Source organism: Jatropha curcas, chromosome 10 (assembly GCF_041381405.1).
Source record: "Jatropha curcas cultivar XTBG-Jc1 chromosome 10, XTBG_Jcur_1.0, whole genome shotgun sequence".
NCBI lineage: Eukaryota > Viridiplantae > Streptophyta > Magnoliopsida > Malpighiales > Euphorbiaceae > Jatropha > Jatropha curcas.
The window spans coordinates 4,762,429-4,784,281 of record NC_143160.1 but is presented as its reverse complement, the minus strand read 5'-3'; the positions used below and the strand labels follow the sequence as shown (position 1 = coordinate 4,784,281).

At 34.6% G+C, this 21,853-nt stretch overlaps 5 protein-coding genes across 6 annotated transcripts; 3 read left to right on the top strand and 2 right to left on the bottom strand.

Annotated features, from left to right (window-relative positions):
- The first annotated feature begins 1,289 nt into the window (after positions 1–1,289).
- FRO8 (ferric reduction oxidase 8) lies at positions 1,290–4,674 on the top strand. The gene is made up of 8 exons (XM_012224597.4): positions 1,290–1,872; positions 1,965–2,061; positions 2,154–2,339; positions 2,418–2,655; positions 2,736–3,063; positions 3,179–3,437; positions 3,523–4,250; positions 4,347–4,674. The coding sequence occupies exons 1-8, from the start codon at positions 1,716–1,718 to the stop codon at positions 4,526–4,528; spliced, it is 2,175 nt and encodes a 724-aa protein (XP_012079987.1). The 5' UTR covers positions 1,290–1,715; the 3' UTR covers positions 4,529–4,674.
- Positions 4,675–5,166: 492 nt separating this feature from the next.
- LOC105640314 (Concanavalin A-like lectin protein kinase family protein) lies at positions 5,167–7,653 on the bottom strand. The gene has a single exon (XM_012224596.3). The coding sequence runs from the start codon at positions 7,305–7,307 to the stop codon at positions 5,340–5,342; it is 1,968 nt and encodes a 655-aa protein (XP_012079986.1). The 5' UTR covers positions 7,308–7,653; the 3' UTR covers positions 5,167–5,339.
- A 3,367-nt stretch (positions 7,654–11,020) lies between these two features.
- On the top strand, positions 11,021–11,985 carry LOC105640313 (Octicosapeptide/Phox/Bem1p family protein). The gene is made up of 2 exons (XM_089726913.1): positions 11,021–11,309; positions 11,409–11,985. Exons 1-2 carry the CDS (start codon positions 11,153–11,155, stop codon positions 11,801–11,803), a joined length of 552 nt encoding a protein of 183 aa, XP_089583039.1. The 5' UTR covers positions 11,021–11,152; the 3' UTR covers positions 11,804–11,985.
- A 1,898-nt stretch (positions 11,986–13,883) lies between these two features.
- Positions 13,884–15,565, bottom strand: LOC105640311 (transcription termination factor). The gene is made up of 2 exons (XM_012224594.4): positions 15,348–15,565; positions 13,884–14,289 (listed from the first exon to the last, which is right to left on the bottom strand). Exons 1-2 carry the CDS (start codon positions 15,489–15,491, stop codon positions 14,134–14,136), a joined length of 300 nt encoding a protein of 99 aa, XP_012079984.1. The 5' UTR covers positions 15,492–15,565; the 3' UTR covers positions 13,884–14,133.
- Positions 15,566–16,285: 720 nt separating this feature from the next.
- On the top strand, positions 16,286–21,844 carry LOC105640310 (C2 calcium/lipid-binding and GRAM domain containing protein). Of its 2 annotated transcripts, none has more exons than XM_012224593.4 (9): positions 16,286–17,036; positions 17,752–18,957; positions 19,062–19,244; positions 19,325–19,608; positions 19,852–19,968; positions 20,331–20,593; positions 20,688–20,865; positions 21,035–21,307; positions 21,396–21,844. In XM_012224593.4, exons 1-9 carry the CDS (start codon positions 16,688–16,690, stop codon positions 21,606–21,608), a joined length of 3,066 nt encoding a protein of 1,021 aa, XP_012079983.1. In that variant the 5' UTR covers positions 16,286–16,687; the 3' UTR covers positions 21,609–21,844. The 2 variants fall into 2 exon arrangements, with proteins under 2 accessions (XP_012079983.1, XP_020537469.1); XM_020681810.3 differs by having other exon boundaries at positions 19,852–19,989.
- The last annotated feature ends 9 nt before the right edge of the window (positions 21,845–21,853 follow it).

Sequence of the window (21,853 nt, the reverse complement as noted above, 5' to 3'; positions counted from 1 at the left end):
ACCATATATATATATAAATATTTATGCAGATATTAATAGTAATTATAGGAGAATCTTAGACATTCGTTTGCATGTTAATAATTAATAAATAATTCAAGGAAAATAATTTATTGGACAGAAAATTTGAAGGTGGTTTGGGCTTTCCAAAATTAGAAAAGAAAAAGGCTGGTGGGCTTTGGAGCTTGAACAAAGGCCTTCAAGATTAGGCCCTAAATTCAAAATTGAAGGATTTTGATCGCTAGCTCCATAACAATCCTTTTCTAGAGTAGAGCACTTAAAATGGTGCATCAGAATTTTCGAAGGAAAATTACTTGTATGCCCCTAGTGTTTAGGGCCACCTCTTAACTATACTTTTTGTTTTCCTATAATAATTCTTTCAAGTCCGAGAAAGCAGTTCTTTATTTCTTTTTGGTCCAAGAAAGCAACTGAAGGATCAAATATCAACTTGCTTTTCCAAAGTTGTTCTACTTTATCATTATTATTACTATTTTCTCTTTGGTTGTTTGCAATTTCTTTCTCTTTTGTGCTTTTGGAAGTTTGGTTCTAAAAGTGGATGTATTATAAATTAATTTAAAGCCATTTTCTCTCAATTTACTGCATTTTTAAGATAAATATGAGCAATTTTTTTTAAAGAAAATACAAATTCATACGTAGCTAAGAAGCTTGGCTAGCTAGATTCGGCAAAGAAATTCAAAATTCACTTTCACCAATCACTTTCCTGACAGAATGAAGTTTCTAAACACCTACAGTGGGAAATGACGTCTTTTTCTTTTTTTCAGAATCTAATTATGTACACAGTAGGGAAGTCCTGTGAGAATGCTTTAGTTATCTTCAAAGTTACAATTTTCAAAGTTTTGCAATCTATAACAGGTCTCACCCTCCACTTTGTGAGATTTCTGTTTCAAGTTGGCCCACAGCAACAGCTTATTTGCACAACTACTCTGCTTTGCTTAAACTGCTATCTGGCATTTGGGCAAGAGAGAGTCAATTCCTAAAAGATCACATGTCAAGTAAAATCCTGTAAACTAATCTGCGTAATAAGTTTTGACTCGGTAATACTGGAGTCCTCTGCTAGGTTGAGAATTTGCACATACAAATCATGGTTGAAGCATAATTTTTTTTGAAAAAATCTGCAATATCTACCATGGATTTGGAAACATCTATCAATAAGACAAAAATATGTAACAGAATAGAATTTATACATGAAAAATATTAAAGTTAGGTATATGTGGACCATTAGTCCACTATTTGATACATGGACCATTTAATTTTCTAGAGTTAAAAAGGATGATCATAACAAGGTATAAGCTGCCAATCAACTGCAAAAAGTGATCTCCTTTTTCCCTGCAAATGAATACAACCTATTAATTTCATACTTGTGAACTGAAATAAATCATCATTTTCCATTAGATTTAATCCGATTAAATAGAGATGTCAACTTCTTCTGTTTTATAATGGAAAATATTATTGAGATGCTGAAAATGCATAAATTTCATCTGATACACAGCAGTAAATTAGGCAGCCATTCGACGATTATGGGCACTTATCGAAGATGGTGGGCTTTGTGCAGTCTATGGAAGTGGAAGTGAATGGTGGTGGGGCTCTCTGCTGTTAATTCTGACAATCTTTCTTCAGGTTTCTTTATATAACGAATATTTTCTGTACTAAGTGAAATAAGGGAGAGTAAGTATCGTCTTGAAACAAAGGGAGCAGAAATGGCAAAATATATTCTTCTTGCAGTTCTTAAAATATTAATGCTCTTAATATTTGCTGGTTGGGTTTCTCTTTGGCTTCTAAAGCCTACTAATTTATGGACAAGAAAATGGAAAGAAGCTGAAGATAGTGCTAGGCCTACAATATTTGGCTATTATGGTGAGTGATCAAAATTACCATCTGTTAGTTCATGAAGATCTAACAATTTATTGTTAAAAATAGACATAAATTCTGTATTGAATGTGTTGCAGGTCTTAACTTTGCTGCATATACATTTCCTATAATCGCACTGGCTATAATTGGACTAGTCTACTTGAATTTTCTGTCTAAGGAGCTAATAAGAAGAAGGTAATATAATTGTGCTATCCAATTTGATCCATAATTTTTACTGCAATACTATATTTACTTGGTTATTGCTTCTGCTTTATGTGTATGAACAGACAAGCTAGGACTCCAACTATTGGCTTCTCAAATCCTGTGATAGTAAACAGCTTTGTGGGTATTTTGTCAAGCAAGGAAATCTTGACTGTTCTCCTCTTCATCCTGTTTTTAGTATGGACTTATTATACCCGCATCTCTAATGACTTGAAGAAGTTGATGCCAATCAAATCGCTGAACTTGAATCTGTAAGTTATGAATCTTATGATTGTCCTAAATAAGATCGAGAATGTTATCCTTAATAAAAATGATGTCTTGTAATTCAGATGGCAACTCAAGTATCTAAGAGTAGCTACCCGATTCGGTTTGCTAGCAGAAGCCTGCCTGGTTTTGCTGCTTCTGCCTATTTTAAGAGGCCTAAGCTTATTTCAATTACTTGGAATCCAATTTGAAGCATCAGTAAGATATCATATCTGGCTTGGAACTTCAATGATATTTTTTGCCACTATTCATGGTGGAAGCACCTTGCTTGTGTGGGGTGTCAGTCACAACATTCAAGACGAGGTAATTTTGCCATATGCAACTAACTAATTTACTTATTCTTTTTTTATTTCTTTTAATTTCTTCTTGTTATTCGACTGCAGATTTGGAGATGGCAGAAAACCGGCCGTATATACTTAGCTGGAGAGATAGCCCTTGTTATAGGACTAGTAATCTGGATTACTTCACTTCCTCAAATAAGAAGGAAAAGATTTGAACTTTTCTACTACACTCACCATCTTTATATTGCATTCTTCGTATTCTTCTTGTTTCATGCTGGAGACAGGCATTTCTATGCAGTTTTCCCTGGAATCTTTCTCTATGGTCTTGACAAGCTACTTCGAATCATACAATCAAGACCAAAAACATGCGTTCTTTCTGCAAAAGTGTTCCCAAATAAAGCTGTACAACTTGTTTTGCCAAAAGATCCAAGTAACTATTTTTTTTAGCATTATCAGTTACCATTATATGCATTATTCTTGTAACAATTTAATTTCTTTATTTAATGAAGTAACTTATAATTTCTTGCTTATTGCATCCATTCCAGGCTTGAAATATGCACCAACAAGCGTGTTATATATAAAAATACCAACTATATCTCAATTTCAATGGCATTCCTTCAGTATAACTTCGAATTCCATCGATGACCATTACACGATGTCGATTATAATAAAATGCGATGGAGGATGGACAAGTTCTATATATGACACGATAAGAGCAGAATTAGATTCAGATGCTGAGCATATGAGTTGCATACCTACAGCAATTGAAGGTCCTTACGGACCTGCCTCACTAGACTTCTTAAGGTTTGCTAGAAATGAACTACTGTATTATATAATCACCATTTCAAAAATTATTAAACACTAACTAGATTTTTTTTTCCTTTTGCAGGCATGATAGCTTACTTCTTATTGCGGGTGGAATTGGGATAACCCCATTTTTAAGCATATTAAAGGAAATTGCTTCTGTTGAAAGCAGCAGCAGAAGCAGATTTGGATTCCCTGCAGAAGTGCAGCTTATCTATGTTGTAAAGAAATCACAAGATATTTGCTTGTTAAGCTCAATTTCTTCTCTGCTTTTGAACCAGCCATCACCCGAACAATTGAATTTAAAACTCAAAGTATTTGTGACTCAAGAAGAAAGGTCTTCCTCAACATTAAGAGAACTGCTAAATGATATATCTCTAATACGAACAGTCAATTTCAGTACCAAAAGCTCTAATTATGCAGCACAAGGACTAGACACTCCACTAAAAATTGCTGCAATAGCTGCATTAACTTGTCTTGTGTTTCTTGTTTTTCTTATAAGTTTAAACCACATATTTCTTCCTTCCAAAAAGAATGGTTCCGCCTCCAAAAAGATGGTTGTTCACCCCAAAAAGGAATTATCTAAAGAAAAGACTTCTTCATCAGTCGTTGATTTACTTCTCCTTGCTTCTTTCATTATAGCAATAACATGCAGCACTTTTGTGGCAATCATTTTGAGATGGAAAAGGCTAAAGAAAGAGATTCCTCCTGTCTCTCAGAAACAAAGCAAATCAGCTGAACCAAACACTATGGAAATAACAAGTGCTTTTGAGGAACATGAAATCCATTTTGGAGGAAGGCCTAATTTCCAAGGTATTTCTTTTTTCTTGAATTCTTATGTTTAAACTTTACACTTCTTTTTTTTTTTTAAACCCTTTATTCTCGATTTCTAATATGTTGTTCATACAGATGTATTCTCCAAGTTTTTAAATGAAACTGGCGGATCTGATATCGGAGTACTGGTTTGTGGGCCTGAAGCTATGAAAGAATCGGTAGCATCAATATGCAAGCTCAAATCACAAGGGTTAAATGCAGGTGCCAAGAGAAAGAAACGTTTCTTTAGTTTCCACTCCCTCAACTTCACACTCTAAGAGTTGTAGTTGGTGGGTTTCTACTTTCTACCAAGTATTTTCAAGAGCAAAAACAAAGCTGTAAATTTAGTTACTGCAGTTTTAACTTATCTGTGAATTTTTATTTTAACATATATATGTCAAGGCAAATTCTTATCTTTTCTTTAGCCAAGTTGATACAATGGTTACCAAAAAAAAAAAAAAAAAAGATTTATCTTATATTTTCAGTATTTAATTATTAGACTACTAATTCCCTATTCTTTAATGTCGGTATTAGTTATAAATCTTAGCTTGATCAGATACGTAGGGGAACACACCATATTCTTGTCTCGTGTCTGAAAGTGAAATCAACCAACCAAAGCACTATTTCATTCCCTACTGAAATTTGCCTAACTAAAATTTGTCACTAATTGAATATTACACGACCGTCCTATTGGACCTTAATATTCATTTGTCTATTCTTCAGTCTGTTTTATTTGCATATTGCATTATTTAATCATTAAAATTAGTAATATAAGAAAATTAATGTTTGCTCAGCCTTTGTCTACATACATAAACTAATAATGCCTGCTGACTAATCTGAATTACGTTTGGAATTTTTAATGATCCATTTGATAAAAGAAAGTCGCGCAGTTTGGCAAACTATTCAGTCTTCGACATTAGTTTCTCACCTCGTCAGAATTGATTTTATAATACTAATAATTACCTGACTTTTCTTTCATGAGAAATAATTACTTTAATAATCTTTTAAAAAAAGAAAATTTTCACGACAACTTGAAAAAAAAAAAAAAAAATTAAAATCCTTAAAAAATTCTAAAAATATTCATGGCAGTCAATGCTGGCTAGGACCCACCTCCGAACCACCACCATTACCCTCACCGCCGCGAGCCAATTCACTCAGTAACTCAGCCGGCGCTGCCGCCACGTTCTCTCCGACCAGAATCGGTACCACCTCTTTCATGCTAGGCCTTCTTTCAGCATCCGGATGGCAACATGCCAACCCAAGCTTAAGTATCATCTCCATCTCCTCCACCTCATACTCTCCTTTTATCTTCTCATCAGCCGCTTCCACCACCTTTCCTTCAACATACAACTCCCTCACGCATTCAATAAGCACTCTATCCTCCTCTTCAGCCGACCCCATTTCAATCGGCCGCCTCCCACTCGCCACCTCTAGTATCACCACTCCAAAACTATATACATCACTCGCTGCCGTCGGGACAGCCATCGTTGCGAGCTCAGGCGCTAAATAACCCAACGTGCCAACCACTCTCGTCGTGTTGGGTACTTCATTATGACTGTACAGCTTTGCCAGACCAAAATCTCCTAATCGGCCTCGCATATCTGAGTCTAACAATATATTGCTTGATTTTATGTCTCTATGGATCACTACTTGGTCCCAGCCATAGTGGAGGTAATTTAATCCTTCGGCTACATCGGCTAGGACTTGACGGCGTTGTAGCCAGTTTAAAGTCTTGTCTAATTTTTTGAATATGTAGCGGTCGAGGCTACCATTAGACATGTAATCATAGACAAGCATCAGTTCATTTGATTTTCTACACCAGCCTCGCATTTGGACTAGATTCTTGTGTTGGAGTCTACCCATGCTTGAGATCTCTGCCATGAATTCTCTTAGGCCTTGTTTGGAATCGTGGTTTACGCATTTGACTGCAATTTCTGTGTCGTTGGGGAGATTACCTTTGTATACTTTACCAAATCCTCCTGAACCTAAAAGTTGATCTTTAGAGAACCCATTTGTGGCCTGATTTAGTTCTTCATAAGAGAATCGATGGGGCCAATATTCCAGTTCCCAATCTTCGATCTCATCTTCTTCTTCATCTCTCAATTTGTTCTTTAACCAGAACCTGTAAACCCCCAAAGCGACAATAACTACAAAAGCAGCGCAGCCAATTGTAATACCAGCAATTGCTCCGGCCGATAAAGACTTGGAAGATGAAGGTAGCATAAAAACGGGTAGATTGGTTGTGTTTATATCTCTGGAATTCCCTGTGTCACTAAAACTCCAAGCTAAAATCCTCTGCGCCTCGTTCCATGTCGTTTTGGAAGCTGAAAATCCCACATACATCTCAGCAGAAACATAATTAGCAATAACAGGATCTTTATAATTAAGAGTAGGTGTAGATGGACGCGACACACCAATTGGCGCAACAGTTACATTTATCTCAAAATTGCTACCATCAAAATCAATCCAAGCATGAACATTCTGCCCAGTATTCATAGCTACTGGCACAAAGCCTCCAGAGGAATTGTTATATCCAGCAGATTGAGCCTTGACGGACTCAATATTATTCAAATCGATTCCAATATGATTCCCATCCGGATCGTTGAATTCCGGGTTCATTCCAGTATCGAATTCGACAGCCAAAAGTGGAGCTTGACGAGGTACCGTCGCATTAGTAAAAAGCCCAAAATACTGACTAGCTAGAGCATTAGGAGGGTTTGTCCAATTGGAAAGAACAAAAGTAAGGCCAAAGCCTGGACTTGAGGCTATCTCTGGCAAAACAGAGAAAACAAACGAAGTAGAGAAAGAAGAGAGAGTAGTGGAATTCTGGTTTGGTTTCATTTGAATCCTCGTGGGGTAAAAGGCACGTCCCAAAGAATACTGATTTGTATCGTTGGTTAGCCGGATGACCGACGAGTCCACTCGTGCATCGTCGATGAGAATAACGCCGGAGTCCGTGGCGTTGAATGAATTAAAAAGAAAGTCAAGGGTAAAACAGGGATAGAAAAAACAAACAAGGAGGATGAGGAAGAGGGACAGAGGTAGCGGCGGCGGCATCTCATTACAGACACCGATGACCAGAGGAAGTTATGTTGGGGATAAGAAACGGTGAAAGTTGTCAAGACAAGTTGTGGTACATGTAGTTGTTTATGGAAGAGTTAACTTCTTTTTTCCATTCCTTAACGATAGATCGTTCAATTTACTGTTCGAATGCCGGTCTTCAGCCATCGTAGGATTAGGTAGGCAGACCTTCTATCATTTACTAGTATTATTGGATGCTGATTGGCTACTTCTACTTTGTGTCGACATTGACTATTCACTTCATTAGCCTTTTATATTTCCTCCATTATTTTTCATGAACAAAGTTGAATATCTTGAAATTAAAATTTAAAGTTTTATGAATAAAAATTTATTTTCCTACCAAATTGATTCTCTCAATTGCATCTAACCACGGTATGAAAATTTCGAGCATAAAATCAGCCCCCCAGACTTTAATATAAAATCTCCTTTTCAGAAATTTTAAAAAAGTTGACCGAATCCATACATGCCTTAAAAAGCTTTTGCAAGGTCAGCGATGGCCGCAGCAGCTGGGTCAATCTTGTTGGTGGAAAAATTCCATTCACCTCACCCGTTTCCCACTAAGCTTGCCACTTGCCATTGCAGAATGAGCCTTTCCTATCCTAGGTTCTCTTGCCCCTTTGCAAGCTACTCTACCCGTTCGTATATTTCCACGGCATATCTTATTGTCCTCTGCCAAATTCCGAAGCCACTGTGCTACTACTTTAAGCCTTTAAGGTAGGATTTAGAATCTAGAACATGGTCAGCTATGTGGCGGCCACGAAGCCCAATAATAATCTGAGGCCCAACAAATCCGACCACAGTCCACGAACATGGATCGTTACTCATCAAGAGAAAATTACAGACTACAGTGTGGTTTTTCTTTTCTTTCCATCAATCTACACTAAGAAAAAACACAGCAGAAACATCCAGAACAAATGAGGACCCGAAAATCTCATCCCTTTGAATTCTAGGTCTCTGTGCTGGATTAGAATCATAGGACATTATGTTATTTCTTCACCATTTAAAAGGAATAATTGCACTCCCCTGTCCCGAACGCCAGTGCCTATGGGAAGATTGTTACAAGTGTCGTGTTGGTTTTAGTGATAAAGATTTGAGGCGTGACCTAGAGTTCAGCAAATGCGGCCACTATCTGCCAATGGGACTTGGTGATGCTGATGTTGGCTCTGCCAATGGGACTTGGTGATGCTGATGTTGGCTTCTGCGACTGTGTCTACTGTGTACTGTAACTAAATTTCGGATAATATTGTAACTGTGCTACCAGCTGAAGCCACATCACCATCCACGTGTTAAGCTTCTGGACCATCTTCCTCCACTCGGCATCCCCTTGGGCTATTCCCATCCCATTCAGGAAACCTTCAATAATTCTTATTTCATAGGAAGAGGAGAGATATCCATATTATTATTCAAATTTTGAAAATTTTGATGTCCCGTCACATTCTGATTTATGGTTTTTTTTTTGTCCTTATCAATAAGTTTATTCCACGATTTTAAAATATTAATTATATTTTCAAATATATTATTACCAAGAAAAAAACAATATATGGTAAACCTTCTTGTAAAAGCCCTTCTAAACACACTAAAACTGTTTGTTCGTGGGATGTTTTATCCTTCTAAAATTGAATTTAGCATAAAAAAACAAAAATCATCCACCCGTTAAAAAATAATAAGAATAATAATTTTCTTTTTGAAATTAATTTAACCATATTTAAAAAAAATACTGTATTTTCAAATATGCTTATTTAGTTGGTTTTCCAGAAGTGAAATTTATCCTTTTCAAATTGATATTATATCAAATAATAATAAATGTAAAATAATAAAAAGAACATAAATTTATTTTTATTTTTGTCAGGAAAAAATTGAACTATTAGCTATACTTTGATAGAGTATAATTAATTACAGGTTACATAAGATCTAAAACCTTTCAAAGTTGGTTATTTAAGTGGACACGATTGCCCCACTTCCTTCAGAATATGATGGATTGTCCAATAATTTTTCCATTCTTATTAGCAAAGCTATTGCTACAAGAACCTTGATATTTTGTTTATATATTAAAATACAAGAAATTAAAAATTCTAAACACTGTAAATATAATTAGTCTCTGATTTTAATATATTGAGTATTTATTTGTAAAGAAGAGGATAAAAAATAATGAGAAAACTATTTTTCTTTTTATAATTATTTTACACTCTTGTGTTCAGATATTATAGAATTAAAAAACTAAATTATATTTTCTTTTATTTGGAAAGAGTAAATTTTTAAAGAAAAAATTTATTATTGAAAATTAATAATTATATCTAATTGGATATTTAGAAATTGCCAATTATTAGAAATTTGTGGTTACTTTATAATTTTATAAAAATAATAAAATGCATATTTTTTTAATTATTTTCTCTTCAAATTATAAAGATTTCAAAATATGAGCTTCATGAAAAAAAAAAATAAAAATATATTTCTTTAAGTATTTTTCTCTATTTTAAACTTTAAAAAACTCATTTTTTATAAATTTTAAATAACTTTTTCTTTCCTTTAAATAATATTCTCAACCTAAATAAATAGCAAATCAATATTGTTATAGCCAAGCAAGTGTGGTCTTCTCACTCACATGAATATAATCTAAAATTTTAAATTTGAATCATTTTAATTATAAAAATTTTCAGTAATTTAATAAATTATTAAGAAAAAAATTATTCTATCTTGTATAACGCAGTGTTATTTCGGTATCAGACTTTCCAATCAATCAAAATCAATATGATTATATATAAAATAAAAAAAAAAAAAATGGGAACCTCCTAAGTTTGTTTCCACTTTTTAGTAGTTTTTCCTTTTCGACTTGGATTTGTTCCTTAAGAGAGTAGCTTGTAAAATAAGGCACCTGCCCCTCTTTAATTACTGCAATTGATGGTATTGAATAGAAGAGCCAATTAGATAATTTTTATACTACCTAATCACCCATAATTTAACTTGGGAGTATCAAATTCCGATTATGATTATTGACATGCCTAAAAAGAATTATACGGAGGTTTGGTGTATCTTTATAGGGATAAGCCATCCAAGCGGAAATAATACCTTGCCTGCCCCTTTTTTTTTTTTTTTTTTTTTTGGCTTGGGACATTTTACGTGTACACCTGCTGAATATAATAATATAATGTGAAAATGATGTGAGTGCCTTTTCATTTCAATAAGAAAATAAACATGCGATTAAAAAAATAATATTAAATAATACTCTTTTCGTTTTATTTTATTTTTATTTTTTTATTATTTCTTTTTGGTATATTTTAAAATATTTTATTGAATTTTGAGATCTATTTATTATTTTTCGAAAAAAAAAAGATGATGAATTTATTTTGTTTGGTAGAATATATTTTCGTTTTTCTTAGGAATTATTTTTTTTTTTCACTTGGTGGCCCTTGCCTTTCAACTTTCAAGACCAAAACGAAACATGGTCCATAATACGCGCCGGTCTGTAATTTGTCGCTCGATTGGGCACGGACCCCACCTTATTGGCCAACCCACCCACCCTCGCTCGAAAACGAATATCCGAATATATATATCTTCGAAACGGTTATTATATGGTCATCTTCGCTCCGCTTCCTTTCTGCTTCCAACAAAGCTTTTAACTTCCCATTGCGTGTGGGTCCCGCTGATGACGTCTCCCGCTAACCTTTCTCCTCTATTAATACCACTCAGTTTCTCTTCCCTAGCGGTTTGAAACGCAAAAGAATCCGCTCTTCTCGAGTTTCAAATCCCCCTTTCCTCTCTAGAAATTTCTATCTTAATATCTCTTTTTGTAAAAATCCAACAGAAACTTCTTTTTTATAATCATGGTGTGCGATAGTGAATCAAAGAGAAGCACAGAGACTATTAAGTTTCTCTGTAGTTACAGTGGTAAGATTCTTCCTCGCTCCATTGACGGAAAGCTCCGTTACGTTGGTGGTCTCACCAGAGTTCTCGCTGTCGATCGTTCTATATCCTTTGCAGGTTTGTTTACTATTTTTTTTATTTGTTAATTGATTAAAGATATTTCAGATTCTGTTTCAGAGATAATTAAATATGCGTTTGTATGTTTGTTTTATACAGAGCTTATGGTTAAGCTTGGAGAATTTTGTGGAAATTCCGTCGAATTAAGGTGTCAGCTGCCGAATGGAGATTTGGAGACTTTAGTTTCTATAAAATCCGATGAGGAATTGGCTTTTCTCATTGAGGAATATCATCGGCGATGTCCTGGTTCGAAGATTAGAGCCATTCTCTCTCCTCCAAAGTCGCTCAAAACAATTTCACCTCCTCCGTCTAATCGCTCCAGTTTCGATCTCTCTCCAACCAAATCCCATATAAATGTCTTCGATTATCGCGGATCCGGAAGTCAGTCGCCGCCGTTTGGATCTCATCTTGTTGCTTATAGAGACTCCGGCGGAGTCCGTTACTATCCATCTCACGGACACCGTGACACTCGCTGCCTCAAAAACTGCCAATGATCTTCTTAAGAAACTCCAAACATGGAATTGGAAAACTAGCTTATACAAATTAAGAAAATAGATAATGACGAACAAAAAAAAAAAAAAAAACAGTTAAAAAACGAAAAAGCGAATGATAGTAGAAGTTTTGATGTGTGATTGGATTGTAAATTTTGAGAAAGAATTTTTTTTGATTGCTTGAATTTCTTGTTCCATGAGATGGTTGCTTGTTCCGGCTAATGAATGATTTGCCGTAACGTTTTCGATAACGGACGCTAATGCAAGCAGGATTAAGTTGATACACATACTTGCCACCAGGTTAAAAATCACCTGTGACGTAGAGGACGATATTTTCAGTTCCGTCCTTGAACTCTCGCTATTTCTGAGACACCGTTGGTTTTACGGTTGACATACGTTCCGTGACAATGGGAAACAGGTGTGTATTATTATGATTATAATTATTATTATTATTATGTGGTCTGTATTATTATAGTTATAATTATTATTATTATGTGGTCTTTGTCGCTAATTTGCTTTAATCAGCAATTTAATTTATTACTCCATTCGTTTTATTTATTTCCTGATTTGCAGATTAAGAAGTGGCGGAGAATCAGAATCTGTTTTTACCTGTGGCCCAGATGAGAAGTATATGATAAAGCACAACACAAGCAACGAAACTTCCTTGAATTTGGACCTTTTTACAACCTTATAATGACCAAAACCCTTTTAAACTTGGAGCAAGAAGTAACCTTGTAAAGTAGGAAGAAAGAATATGATGGTTCAAACAAAAAAAAAGATTAATAAGTTAAAATACAATTAAATTATTTCTATAGATTAAACCTATTATATTTATCCAATTCATGTTAAAAAAAAAACCTATTATCTTAAAATCTTAATAATTTAAAATTTTGGAATTTTAATTTTCCTATACGTTTTTAATATTTTAAAAAATCTCATATCCTGATTTTTTTTTTTTCTGCTTTTTCCCTGTTCATATTTATAGTTTTATTTTCCTTTTTATTTATATATATTTTTTATTTGAATAGTTTCTTTTTAATAGATTAAAAAACCATTCTATACACCATTAATTTTTAAACTCTTTTTATCCATTTTTATAGTGTTTCTTGTTTCTCTTTATTTCTATAATTTTTTATTCTAATAGTTTTCTTTTTCCTTTTTAATAGACAAACAATCACTCTACATTCTGTTAATTTTTATAATTGTTATTTTTTTTTCTTAATAGGTTAAACGTAAAATCCTACTCTTAAGCTAAAATCTAATTGATTTAACCACATATATTATATTATAAACTATATATTATTGTGAAATTAAAATTACTTCTATTTTATCATATTATTTAACATTGTTTCTTTGCTATTATTTTTATATTACTTTCTTTTGTATTTAATTAAATTAACACATCTAATTTGTCAAAAGAGGGTAAAATGAAATATTTTAGGAAAAATAATAAAATAAAAAAAAACGATAGAAGGAAACAGAGTGAACATGCAAAGAAGATAAGTTAGAGTAAATTAAGTGAGGAAAAATAAATAATTTTTTTTTTTTTTTTTTTGTTACCTTAAGTTGTTATTATCATGTAACTTTTTATTATGGATTTTTGTACAATAAAATTTGAGTTTGTTTAAGGGAAAAAAGGTTATTTACATTAATTAGTTTCCACTCCTCGTGACGTTTAGACAATTCTTGATTTGTATTCTAACCCATGGCATTCCTCCGCCATTGCTATGGGATATATTTGACATATAATTTTAACAAAAAGGAAACATACATTGCGCATACAATACTTTAAGGGAATGTTAGAAGATCTTACATTAGTTGAGACTTGATATATTTATGCACTAAAATCACCGAATGATATGTATTTTAGTAAAAAGAAAAATATATTTTGAGACTATTAGTTAATCTGGTAAATTTTTAATAAAACACTATTGTCTTATGTACTTTTCACTGACTAGTAATTACTTCTCATATTTGTACTAAAATAGCCAAGAGAGTTGTCTTAAAGAAAAAGCCATTTGATCATTTTCTTTCCTCTATCATATCCAAAAGACAGGGATGGAAAACAGCTATAAAAAGAAAATTGACAATTCCTAGTTATTTCTCTATTATTTTCCTCCCTCTCCTTTCCAAATAAAGAGGGACCTTGAAAATTTTGTTTGCTAATTGTTATGCATATAAGGATTGAATTTCCACAACAAAGTAGAAGTCATGTGCATACAAAATCCAAAGCCAAATCCTCACTTTTTATTCAGGGATGAGTCTCAAGGTGTTGTCGACAAGTAACCTTTCCAAACAAAATAAATAGAATAACGGCAAGTCAGGAACCATCTTCAACCAGTTTCTTGCTCAAATTCTTCTCCTTCTGACTCCTCTGCATTATCAGCATCATCATCATCCGCATCATTATCGTAATCTTCTTTGTCGTTATCGACAGTCATTTTCCCAATCACTGGGAGGTTGCTATTAGTCTTTCTTATTTCATTGCACTACAATCATCAATCGCGGCAATGTCAACATAGCAAGTCATCTAAAAGGGGAAAGAAACAAAATGCATCAATGGCACAAATGCAGACTGCAATCTCTAATATCACATACATAGGGAAATACAAGGCACATATATTTACAGACAGACATGTCATTATATGTTCTAATGACAAGCATTGAAGGTTAAACCTTTACTGTCATGCAAAAACTGAAGTACCACATATTAAAGCTGGTAAAATGGATTCATGCAGTTGTACCAACAAGAATTATTCATGAAAAATTTATCCAAGTTGAGAAAATAAGAGCACTAGAGAGACACTTTCACTCATATCATGGTATAATTTCATAGTACCATGGAGAATTAGGGGTCCTAAAAAAAGATACAACCAACTTTAAAATCACAATGCAGTCTCTGTTAAATCTGGATTTATATGACACAAAGATGGTCTAACTATCAGAGTTGAACATAAAAGCACCAAGAAGAACCTTCATCCTCAATTTTTTAAGACTTCCAAAGCTTCAACATTAGGGCCCTAAGACTGTTTCAATGCTGGCATTATCTCACGACGAGACTTTCACAAATCAGAAAATCAATCCATACTAGTACAACCACTTAAACCATAAGCTACTTTTCTAATTTCCATAGTGAGAAAGAACTAAAACATTTCAAAACTAAACTATATATTAATTAATAGATGAGCCTAAATACATCCTCATCTACTTTTTTTTTCTCGCTTGTTCTCCAAGTGATAAACTCCAATTTGTTATTCATCAGACTGTTGTTTTTCCTCTGATCAATTTAAAATTTTGGGGACCGAGATTAGAGTCACACAATTACAATAAAATAAGTAAATACCCAGTTACCAATAAATAAATAAATACCCAAACAGAGAAATTTTATGTGCAAATGAAAGAAAAAGCATTTCGATATCCAAACGAAAGCCAATTAATCTAATGGATCAACATTAAGAACAATAGAAACAAGGAATTTGGGTCTTGTTTTTGTCTAATTATTTTTTTATTCAAGGGAATAAATTGAAACTGAGGCGAAATTTGATACCTTCTCTTCGAAATCGGACTCCTCCATGGCGAGGAGCAGCTCCTCGCTGTGGGGTTGAGGCCATTGTGAAGGTAGCAAATGCGACGTCGGGATTGTCTTTGTTGACCACGGGTACTGCGTCATGAACGCCGGGAACTGTAACATTTTGATTATCCTCTTCTCGCTCCCTACCTTTCTCCCTCTCTACTGTAACATCTTCGTCGATAGTTTATAATTAACAAATAATTTTTCGGTTGGTAACTTACTATAACAGCCTCAGTTTTTCCGTAATTATCACATCACTCCCTATTTGTTTTTTAAATGAATATTTCGTGCCCGAATTCGTTATAATCTATCATTTGGTCCTAATTTCTAAAATTATTAACTTTTCACCATACTTTAGCTCATGATGTTTTACTTTTATAACACTATTATTCATGAAATTTTAAAATATGAAATACCAAAATCTTTTGCTTATCATATTATGAAACATTTTAATTTCATAAAATTGCACACTTCTCTTTAAAATTAGTTTAGAGACTAAAAGTATTAATTTTAAAACAGCAAAGATTAGATTATTAATTAGGATAAGCTTTAGGTTATAGTAATTTACTTGTTTCGTTTGTTATATTTTTTAGTATTTTCACATTCTCTTAAATCAATTTATTTATATATTTTAATTGGAGATTAAAAAATAAATTTGACCAGACCATATCTACATGGTTTTAGAGGATGATTTTCAAATATATAAATAACTAAAACAAGCGAATTTGATATCATTTAACATTATTTTTAAATTTAACATCAACATTATTCTTCAATCCGATTTAAAATTATAAAAACAGATAGATTTAAAAATGACTTTTTAACATATTTTTCAATCACAAGCTGGGGTAAATTTGACATTGTGACCAAAAGAGGCAAATAAAAACGGTTCTTCGGAGAGAAAGGCAAGGTCCCCACGTTGAACAAACAATCCCCTAATGCGCAATAACAGAGACCCAAACAAACAACAAAAGAAGGAGAAGAAGCAAAAAGAAAAAAAAAAAGCTAAAACAAGAGAAAAGTAATCTAGTTTCTTGACCCAAAGCGCAAACAAACCGCCTCTGCCTCTTCGCTCATTCTCTCCCAGAACTTTCCATTTCAATTCAACGTTATGTATTTGATCCGTTTCTTCCTTCGTGTCCCCTTTTCTGTTTTCCACGTTTCCTCAATGGCTTCATTATCACTTCTCTTTCTTTTAAGAAGAAGACACGAATCTTTGCTTCAATTTCGAAAACCCATAAAATCCTCCATACGTCTAAGAACCTATTCGTTCTTTTCTGAACGTAGAAGTTAACAGTAGTGGAATTTTTGTAGCCATGAGACTGTATGTATACGTATTGCAGGCAAAGGACTTGCTCGTTAGAGACTCATGTGTGAAGGTACAGGTGGGCAAGCACAAGTCAAAGACTAGACTATTGAAAAACAACACTAATCCAGTTTGGAATGAGGAGTTTGTTTTTAGAGTACATAATACTGATGAGGAATTGGTTGTGTCTCTCGTCAGTTATGATGATGATCATGGGATGTTCCATGGGCCTGGAGAGTTGGTGGGTTCGGTTCGGATTCCAGTTTGGTCAGTTTCAGCAGAGCATAATCATACGCTGCCACCCACTTGGTTTCCTGTTGAAAAACCCCAAACTGGCAAATATATCAATATGGATTCTGGTTGGTTTCTCTGCCTCTCTTAGTTCATTGTTTGCTAGTTGTTATTGGATTTTTATTTGTACTTTTGATACTTTTTGTGATGTGTTGTGCATTTGATTGCATTTTGTTTCATTTTTATTGTTTGTTTGGTTGGTACCGGAATTTTGAGTGCTGAATCTTGTTGCAGTTTTCAAACAGGAGAGTTTCATTTGTGACTCGGGCATTCTTATATGCTACCAAAACTGAATAAATGGGATATGATTGTTTGTTTGTTTGAACAAATGTTGCACTTAACCAATTAAATTGTGTGCTTAATTATTAATTTTCTTCTGAACTCTGCTTTTATTTATTCATTTCAAATTTACATGGAAATGAATCTTTTGACAACCTTTGGATGGATGTCCCTGTAACTTGTGGAGTCTGTAGTTATCCTTAAATTGGGACAGTGAAAGAATTTCAAATGACAGCTTGATTTTGATTTCTAATCATGTTTTGAAGATTATGATTGCTTAGAATTCGGCATATATGAGCTTCCAGGCTTTCTACTTGTTCATTCAATTGCGGTTGTTGGAATTGGATTTCTGTTGCCCGTCAAAAAACTTTCTAATTTGGGGTTCAACTGGCACATGAATATTATAACTCTGCTTAGTTTGTTTATATAAGTTGTGGACAGCCTTTATGATGGTGCATACCAGACCTTAATTTTGGATTGTAATATCTTTGCCTGTATGGGCAGGGAAAATTCTTCTCTCTCTGTCTTTGCATGGAAAAGGCCATCGCTCTTCTACCAACTATTTCCCTTGTGCAAATTCAAAAATTAAAAATGATGAACATAAAGAATTTGAAGGGCCATTAGTGTCTTCTCATGGCATATATTGCTCCAAAGCTCCATTCCTGAAGATGGCAGAAGGGAAGAAGTTAATGAAGACAATTGCGAACCATTTGGAAAGGGTTTTTAATAAAAATGAGGAAGCCTCAAAAACTGATAATTCTTCAGATTCAGCCAGTGCATCATCTGATTTTGAGGATTGTGTGGAGGAATTTTCAACAAGCTGTAGCTTTGAAGAAGCTATGGAGATCATGAAGTCAAGTGAAACTGAACAAATCCCAGAAAACCTCAGTGGAGGCATTCTTCTTGATCAGCTTTATTTGGTATCCTCATCTGATCTGAATAAGTTTCTTTTTGCTCCAGATTCCAAGTTTAGGAAGGAACTAGCAGAACTGCAGGGTACAACAGATGTAGAAGAGGAGCCTTGGACTTGGAAAAAAGGTAATATGTCTCATTTAACGCGAACCGTTACCTATAAAAAAGCAGCAACAAAGTTAGTTAAGGCTGTTAAGGCCACTGAGGAGCAGACTTATGTAAGAGCAGATGGACGGCAATTTGCTTTGTTGATAAACGTAAGCACACCAGATGTTCCATATGGAAGCACATTCAATGTCATGTTGCTATACAAGATAGTGCCTGGACCAGAACTCTCTTCAGGAGAGGAATCATCCCACCTCGTAATATCATGGGGCATTAACTTCCATCAAAGTACTATGATGAGAGGTATGATTGAAGGAGGAGTAAGGCAGGGACTGAAGGAGAGTTTTGATCAGTTTGCCAACTTGTTGGCTAAAAATGTTAAGCTGCTAGATTCCACAGATTCATCAGAAAAGAACCATGTGCTGACAACCTTGGAAGCAGAGCATGAATCAGACTGGGAATTGGCATCTTATTACTTTTGGAATTTCACTGTTCTTTCCACCATTTTTATGGTGTCCTATGTTATTCTGCATATTCTGTTATGTGAACCAAGAGAAGCCCAAGGTTTGGAATTTAACGGACTTGCTTTGCCAGATAGTTTCGGACAGCTTATTACCTCTGCAATTTTAGTTATTCAAGTAGAGGGTGTTTATTACATGGTTTCACACTTCATACAAGCTAGGTTGCAAAGAGGTAAACACCTTATTCTAGTTAACTTGCATCTTATTAGTAAGTTCCAATTCCAAAGAGAACCTGGAACTCCAATCCAGTATTCACTTGAATATCTTTCCCGACAGGTAGTGATCATGGCATTAGAGCCCAAGGTAGTGGATGGGTTCTTACTGTGGCATTAATTGAAGGTACCAATTTAGCATCCTTGGATTCAACGGGGTTTTCAGATCCTTATGTGGCTTTCACTTGTAATGGTAAAACAAGAACAAGCTCTGTTAAGCTCCAAACAAGCAATCCCCAATGGAACGGTAAAGCCTTTATTTTGTGGGGTCTTTTGCTTCATATTTATGCAATTTTGCCTGCTAAACTATCTTGAAGATATACGCAGACATACTTGAGTTTGATGCTATGGAAGAACCACCTTCAGTACTAGATGTGGAAGTTTTTGATTTTGATGGCCCATTTGACCAGGCCACCTCACTTGGGCATGCTGAGATCAATTTTTTGAAGCACTCATCTACTGAACTGGCAGACATGTGGATCTCCCTTGAGGGAAAGCTTGCTCAGTCTTTTCAGTCAAAGTTGCACCTGAGGATCTTTTTAGATAATAACAATGGTGTTCAAACAATTAAGGAATATTTAACAAAGATGGAAAAGGAAGTTGGGAAGAAGGTGAATTTTTTTTTTTTTTTTTTATATAATCTATAATAGGAGCTGGCTTATTAACCATTCATAGTTCATCAACTTCTTACCTAAAGTAGCTGGCTATTGTTTTTAATATTTAATTTTTTCCCTCTCTTTTCCTCCCTACATTGTGCATGGCGAATGTTAAGATTTCAACTATGAATGCTATGCATATATTTTTCCCTTTTGAATTTTGATGATGTAATACGTTTGATTTGGGTATTGTGGCAGTTGGATCTGCGGTCACCTCACAGTAATTCAACATTCCAGAAACTGTTTGGGTTGCCACCAGAAGAATTTCTTATCAGTGACTTTACCTGCCATTTGAAAAGAAAAATGCCTTTGCAGGTGATAGCTCCATATCAACATGTATGCTTCTTGTAAAGAACTGATTGCCAGGATAACTATGTTAATTGAGTTGGTGCATCATGTTTAACATAAATGACATTATTGGCAGCCTATAAAGAAATCACTGATCTTCAGATATAGAAACAACTCTTCTGTTAGAATCATAAAATGTTCTTATTCCTTATGATTTTAGGAACAACCCTGTTTAAGTATTGGTATGGAAAGAATGATAAGTCTTACTGTCACTCTGGATACATTGAATCTTATGCGGAATGCAAATTGATCATACCTGCTGGGATAACTTCTCTTAGTTTACTTTGAAGACTCATTTGGTTTGATGTTGAGATGTATTTTAAATGCAGGGCAGGCTTTTTTTGTCTCCAAGAATTGTGGGGTTCTATGCCAATTTTTTTGGACATAAGACAAAATTTTTCTTTCTTTGGGAAGATATTGAAGACATCCGGGTGCTTCCCCCATCACTATCTTCTGTGGGTAGCCCTTCACTGGTGATAGTTCTGCGAAAGGGTAGAGGTCTTGATGCAAAGCATGGGGCAAAGGCTCAGGACGAAGAAGGCAGGCTTATGTACTTCTTCCAGTCATTTGTGTCATTCAATGTAGCCAGCAGGTGCCAGGGATGCAAAATACTTCTGTTTAACACTTCTGATACTAAAAATTCTTGTTCTTTCACAAACTTAGGTGATTCATTTTGGTGTTAACAGAACGATTATGGCCTTGTGGAGAACAAGAACACTGAGCCCTGAGCAGAAAGCTCAGATTGCAGAGGAGCAGCTGCAGGAGCAAGAAGAAAGTCCCATCATGCTTGCAGATTCTGGATCTCTTCTTGAAGGTGAAGAGGCAAAGATGTCCAAAGTTTACTCAGCAGAACTGCCTATTAGTGTAAGCAATCAAGTTTCTTCTCCTTTGCCATCCTTTTTATAAGTGTTTCAGTGTTACGCCAGTGGTGCCCTTTCCCTGTCATAAATTTGACAAGTAGGTTTTAAATTGTAATTTGATGTTTGATGAACTTCTTGTACCGCTGCTGAACCTGTGTTGATGATAATACCAGACAAACTCGCTCATGGAAATATTTGATGGAGGAAAGATGGAACATAAAATTATGGAAAAATCTGGATGTCTTAATTATGCAACTACCACGTGGGAATCTGTGAAACCTGGCATTTTCGAACGACATGTGTCTTATAAATTCAATCGCCATGTTTCAATCTTTGGAGGAGAAGTCACCTGCACGCAGCAAAAATCTCCCATTGCAGATGATAGAGGATGGATTGTAAATGAGGTTATGGTGCTGCATAATGTCCCATTTGGTGATCACTTCCGCGTATGTTCGAAGAAGCTTTAGAACTCTTTGTTTCCATTTTTTCATAATGATCTCTCTGTTAGTTCTGTTGGTTCATTTCTACTTGCAGGTAAATTTTAGGTACCAGATTGAGCAATGTACCCTTGCTCATAGTGCATGCAAGTGTGACGTTTATGTGGGGACAAACTGGTTGAAGAGCACCAAGTTCCAGCAGAGGATCACTCGAAACATAACTGAGAAATTCACACATAGATTGAAGGAGATATTTGAATTGCTTGAAAGAGAGGTTCTTTTTTCGATTAAACAGGATACCCCTATTTGACAAGAAAATTTACTTGTATAGCTGAAAAATTAATTAAAGTCTGGACTCATTTATATTTATGGCATGAGATGTACCCCAACCTAACAATGACAATCTTGTACGAAATCACTAATTCCTTGTCATATAGGCAAGTCTCGTGTAGGTCAGTGAAGGTGTGGAACAGGTGCAATCCTAGACAATGTGAGATTTATCCATTTTTTGATAAAATTTCATTTGAGTGGACTTTTTTTTATTAATTATAACAT